Source organism: Anarrhichthys ocellatus, unplaced genomic scaffold (genome assembly GCF_004355925.1).
Source record: "Anarrhichthys ocellatus isolate YVR2014 unplaced genomic scaffold, GSC_Weel_1.0 scaffold2082, whole genome shotgun sequence".
Classification (NCBI taxonomy): Eukaryota; Metazoa; Chordata; class Actinopteri; order Perciformes; family Anarhichadidae; genus Anarrhichthys; species Anarrhichthys ocellatus.
In genome coordinates, this window is record NW_022282056.1 from 2906 (window position 1) to 8713 (window position 5808).

General features: G+C 41.6%; 1 protein-coding gene across 1 annotated transcript in view; it reads right to left on the minus strand.

The window, feature by feature from the left end:
* LOC116378127 (cytoskeleton-associated protein 5-A-like) overlaps positions 1-5745 on the minus strand; it is an 8644-nt gene extending 2899 nt beyond the window's left edge. Inside the window, exons 1-7 of the mRNA XM_031839936.1 lie at positions 5397-5745; positions 4218-4389; positions 3983-4115; positions 3765-3865; positions 1950-2063; positions 954-1058; positions 238-327 (exon numbers count right to left, since the gene is read on the minus strand). Of these exons, the coding sequence (XP_031695796.1) occupies positions 238-327; positions 954-1058; positions 1950-2063; positions 3765-3865; positions 3983-4115; positions 4218-4389; positions 5397-5512 (831 nt within the window). The 5' untranslated portion in view covers positions 5513-5745. The remainder of the gene's footprint in view (positions 1-237; positions 328-953; positions 1059-1949; positions 2064-3764; positions 3866-3982; positions 4116-4217; positions 4390-5396) is intronic.
* Between the last annotated feature and the right edge of the window lie 63 nt (positions 5746-5808).

Consider the following 5808-nt stretch of genomic DNA (forward strand, 5'->3'; position numbering starts at 1 on the left):
CCCCCCCCCCCCCCCCCCCACTGTATTTGAAGTGAAATTACAGATAAGGAGTAGAGATTTTTAACTGTACATGTTCAGGCTTGTTTAACATAGAGCCACACAGACATTTCTGCCTTTCCTGAGCTGGGTTTTGTCACAGTAACCAACTCCTCGATTATTACGCTCATTAACATTTCATTGGATGATTCAAGAAGAGCTGCTCACAAATGATTAAGTCAAATTAAGGACTGAACTTACAGTGAGGAAGATGGCATCAATAGCCTCCTGCAGGGCCAGGACCACCTGAGGCTTCTTTTCCTTGAACTTCTCCAGAATAGTTGGAACCACCTAAAAACACAACAGATCTAATTTAGCACTTATCAAGGATTTGGGTACATGGAATAGAACTGTCATTTGTTCACATGACCAGTTAAATGGGCTGGTAACTGGAAAATAGTATGAACAGCCAATCTTAAATTCCCATGTAGTTTGTATATCCTGAATGGTATTGGTATTATCCAATATAAAGTTATCTAATGACTACACCCATTTCTCTCACACCCACATGAATGCAGCACCAGCATTCTGCTTTCTGTCAGTGTGTTTGAAAATGTTATGAAGTAACTTGTCTCTTGATTTTATACATACCCAAAAAAAAAAAAGAAAAAAAAAAAGAAAAAAAAAAAAAAAAAAAAAAAAAAAAAAAAAAAAAAAAAACTATAAAGAAAAAAACTCCACGTTAAAAACAAATATAAAGTTGTGAAGATGCCTGATAACCACTGTGGGCATTTTCTGTCAAATGACAAAAACAGCAATGCCAATGAGTTCATTGTTCCAATTAAACCCATTAGTTTCACTGGAATGAAAACAAACACTTTTAGGTGCCAATACAAACCTTTCCCTGGACATCTTGAGACAACAATTCACTGAGAAAACAAAAGATTGTCATAGCATAAAGAGATTACTTTACTTACTTGTCCTGCATACGTTCCAAACTTCTTCCTGAGACCAGAGGCCAGTGCAGCAAGACATTTAGCTGCCACTGACACCAGCATCACATTGGCATCTTTCCCCACAACCTGAAACATAAACCCAGTAAGTCTCGTTATGCTGTGCTCACACCAAATGCAACGCAAATTTGTTGCCTGACGAGGTTACATATGAAGTCAATACAAAGACGCGAATGGACATGAGCAGACGCAACATTGTGTCAAGAATGATGACGGGAAATTGGCGAGACGCTGTCAGCATTAAGATTCTCCTCCTGTCATCACTAATGTCGCTGAATCAGAAAATGGAGGAATAAAAATACTGTAGTCGAAGGTGTTCACCCAGAGCTCTAAGATACTTCATATTAGTAGAGACCAGACGAAACTATGTGTATAAATGCACGTGTATAAACCACATGGTAAACAATGAAAACAACGCTGCCGTATTTATGCCTAGATGACGTTATTTGCAGTGTTGATGGAGCTGCTACAATGTTAGCATAGCCTAGAATCAATCGATCCGAGCTCCAGTGAGAAAACAAGCATTTTAAAAGTAGTTTACTTGTGGAGAGAACTAAAAAAAAATAAATAAAAATAAAAACATTTGAGTACTACAGCTGTAGTACACAGCCGACATGCAACTTGCTAGATAGTGATTACACCACATCTGGGACTTCCACAACAAGTATTTAGCAGAAATAGTGGTCATTTCTTCCACAGTTGATGGCAGAAATAAATGGCTTAGTTGATAACGGTTTCCATGGAGATAAGCCACTCCTCTCCGGCTCATCTAACACGAATGACGCCAAAGAGCAAATAAACACAAATAAAATAAAACTGATATTCGTTTTCAGTCGTGCTAGTATGGACGGAGATCATTTCACAAATCATGCTGAAACGCCCGTGTGGACGGAGATAGTCCGTTAGCCCGGTATTAAACGAAAACGCAGTGGCGTGGATGTAGAATGAAAACGTCTTTACCTTCTTCAGAGCTCTGACAAGGTCTCCATAGTCTCCATTCTCTAGTTTGAGGTTCTTTGTCAGAGCCTCTACAGCCTCCAGAGCTTCTTTCCTCTCCTGCCACTTTTTAGCTTCCTGCAGTCACAGAGGAAGGACACACACTGAAACATGCTGACAGAAAGGATTAACTACAAAACAGTGTGTGTATGCATGTGTACACACACACACACACACACACACACACTTCAGATCCCCTTTAAATTTTTCACTCTTTGTTTCATTGCAGCCATTTGCTAAAATCAAAAAAGTTCATTTTATTTCTCATTAATGTACACTCAGCACCCCATCTTGACAGAAAAAAAACAAATGTAGAAATTTTTGCAAATTTATTAAAAAAGGAAAAACTGAAATATCACATGGTCATAAGTATTCAGACCCTTTGCTCAGTATTGAGTAGAAGCACCCTTTTGAGCTAGTACAGCCATGAGTCTTCTTGGGAATGATGCAACAACCTTTTCACACCTGGATTTGGGGATCCTCTGCCATTCTTCCTTGCAGATCCTCTCCAGTTCCGTCAGGTTGGATGGTGAATGTTGGTGGACAGCCATTTTCAGGTCTCTCCAGAGATGCTCAATTGGGTTTAGGTCAGGGCTCTGGCTGGGCCAGTCAAGAATGGTCACAGAGTTGTTCCGAAGCCACTGCTTTGTTATTTTAGCTGTGTGCTTAGGGTCATTGTCTTGTTGGAAGGTGAACCTTCGGCCCAGTCTGAGGTCCAGAGCACTCTGGAAGAGGTTTTCTTCCAGGATATCTCTGTACTTGGCCGCATTCATCTTGCCTTCAATTGCAACCAGTCGTCCTGTCCCTGCAGCTGAAAAACACCCCCATAGCATGATGCTGCCACCACCATGTTTCACTGTTGGGATTGTATTGGGCAGGTGATGAGCAGTGCCTGGTTTTCTCCACACATACCGCTTAGAATTAACGCCAAAAAGTTCAATCTTGGTCTCATCAGACCAGAGCATCTTATTTCTCATAGTCTGGGAGTCCTTCATGTGTTTTTTGGCAAACTCTATGCGGGCTTTCATATGTCTTGCACTGAGGAGAGGCTTCCGTCGGGCCACTCTGCCATAAAGCCCCGACTGGTGGAGGGCTGCAGTGATAGTTGACTTTGTGGAACTTTCTCCCATCTCCCTACTGCATCTCTGGAGCTCAGCCACAGTGATCTTTGGTTTCTTCTTTACCTCTCTCACCAAGGCTCTTCTTCCACGATTGCTCAGTTTGGCTGGACGGCCAGGTCTAGGAAGAGTTCTGGTCGTCCCAAACTTCTTCCATTTAAGGATTATGGAGGCCACTGTGCTCTTAGGAACCTTGAGTGTTGCAGAAATTCTTTTGTAACCTTGGCCAGATCTGTGCCTTGCCACAATTCTGTCTCTGAGCTCCTTGGGCAGTTCCTTCGACCTCATGATTCTCATTTGCTCTGACATGCACTGTGAGCTGTAAGGTCTTATATAGACAGGTGTGTGCGTTAATGAGAAATAAAATTAACTTTTTTGATTTTAGCAAATGGCTGCAATGAAACAAAGAGTGAAAAATTTAAAGGGGTCTGAATACTTTCCATACCCACTGTATATACATACATACATACATACATACATACACACATATACACATATATACAGACAGACAGACATATATACACACACACATATATATAGCACCATTATCATTTTAAATTTAAGAGTGTTTCAGTAGCAGGATCTTAATTCACCAAGGCTACGGCTTGGCCAGTTAACACAGACTTCATGCTTTGAAGGGATTTTTGAGTAATCTACATACTATTTTGTCATAGAAGTCTTTGGGTATCTTGGACAGAATCTCCACGGCTTCCAGCAGTTCATAAGGATCCACTGCTGCCACTGTTTCCGCCTCATCCTCTCCTGAAAGAGGAACAGAAAAAGAGATGGCAGCAGGCCGTCACTCTAGAACCCATCAACATCAAAGCACAAGTTTGTATGCAGAAATCTGTTAGCAGTTAGCTACCTTCTTAAACCTACCATCAGACGGTTCTCCTCCCTGGGCTTGTTGCTGTTCAAACTTTGCCTTCAGGTCCTGCTGTGAGCGCAGGAACCTGGTCTGTTTGGGAGGAGCTGAAGGCAGCTTCACCCACTCCTCCTCCAGCTCCTTCAGCTGCAGGGACAGAGAGCAGACAAGCATCGTTTAGTTTAACTTGATTTTCAAAGCTGAACAATAAAAGGTGGGCAAGTGTGTGCAATGATGAGTGTGTCCCACCTGTAGAGAGTTAATATTTTGCAGTGGTGGTCTCAGAGCATCTCGGATCCATTTGTAGATCTCTACAGCAAGCAGCTTGACTTCATCTCTCACCGCCTTCTCTCTGGACTCAAACTGCTTGGACAAAACCTTCACTACAGGCTTCAACGTCACTATCTTCGATCCAAACTCACTGGAGGAAGATGATGAGAGACCGAGAGGGGACAAATGGTTAGTGTCTTTGACAAGACAGTATATTAAGTTTAAACATACTTTACACACATGGAATATTGTTTTTAATTAAAAGGAATTAAGGAAAATAGTTTGTCTGAAAAATTTAAATGTTGTTACACCAGGACAGAACTGGACCATTGACAAGTATGTCAGTATGTTCCTTTCATATTACTTTACATCAACATCATAATATAGTCTGGTGCATCATTCAGTCATTTTTTAAAGGGAAAGTTTGCCAGCGTTAAATCATTATGTTTTCAGTGCCGATGGTAAATGTAGTCCACTGAAGCTATATTGACAGAGAAAGCTGACTTCTCCTGCTCATGCCTACATATACCAGGATGCATTGCACACGAGCAGCTTGTTAGTGGCTCTCACTCAAGTCTTCAAATATTGCCCTGCTGGTCTTGGTTGTGTTTTCCAGTTTCTTAGGGGTCCTGAAGACGGTCTCCAGCACACATATGTCCCAGTGAGGAGAACTTCCATGCACAGTAACGTACACAAGGACCGCTCGGTCCGGGTTCTCGTCTCAATGGCTTTCAATAAAAACGGCCCACGCTGACATTCATTAATGATCATCAGAAAAAAAAAAAAAAAAAAAAAAAAAACTCAAATCTACACGGTTAAAATTCTTATCCATAACACACTCTGCACTCATATTTTGGAATGCCATAATTGCTGTTGGAACCATAACAGAAGCAAAGAGAAAGAGGACATTTATGAATGGCTGCCAAAGCTGAAGTAGCACACCGTTATTATCAGTTATTAAAAAACAAATAATGAAAAATAAGTAATAACATCGGGGATGGTCGTTTTATCTGCATTACATTGCACGAACAACAGAGTGAAAATAAAGTACCATGATGCCTGTATAGATGAGAGAGACGGCTAGTAGGACTGTTAAATAAAGACACGTGTTCTACGTAGCAAAATCGTCTTCAATGCATTTAAGAAAGCAACACTGACCTGAGAGCCTTCCTGAGTGTCTCGATGCAGGCCACCACTATCTTGGGGTTCTTGTTGTCCAGGCCTTTGAGCAGCTCATCCTGAACCACCTCTGCCTTCTCTAGCTCCATGTACATCAGACAGATGTCTGTGCCTAGCTCCTTAGCGCGGGCCTTTGGCTGGTTGAACACTTTGGTAACCACGCCCGACACCACCTCCCCCGATGCCCTGAAACAGAGCACATTGATAAACTCAATGTCAGAACACACTGGACAAACTCTTACCAACAGGTTGCCTTACATCATACATATACAGTCAGGGCCAGAAGTATTTGGACTGTGACACAATTTCTCTAATTTTGCCTCTTTACACAACTCTAATGGATTTGACACTAATCAGTCAATATGTGTTTGAAGTGAAGACTTTCAGCTTT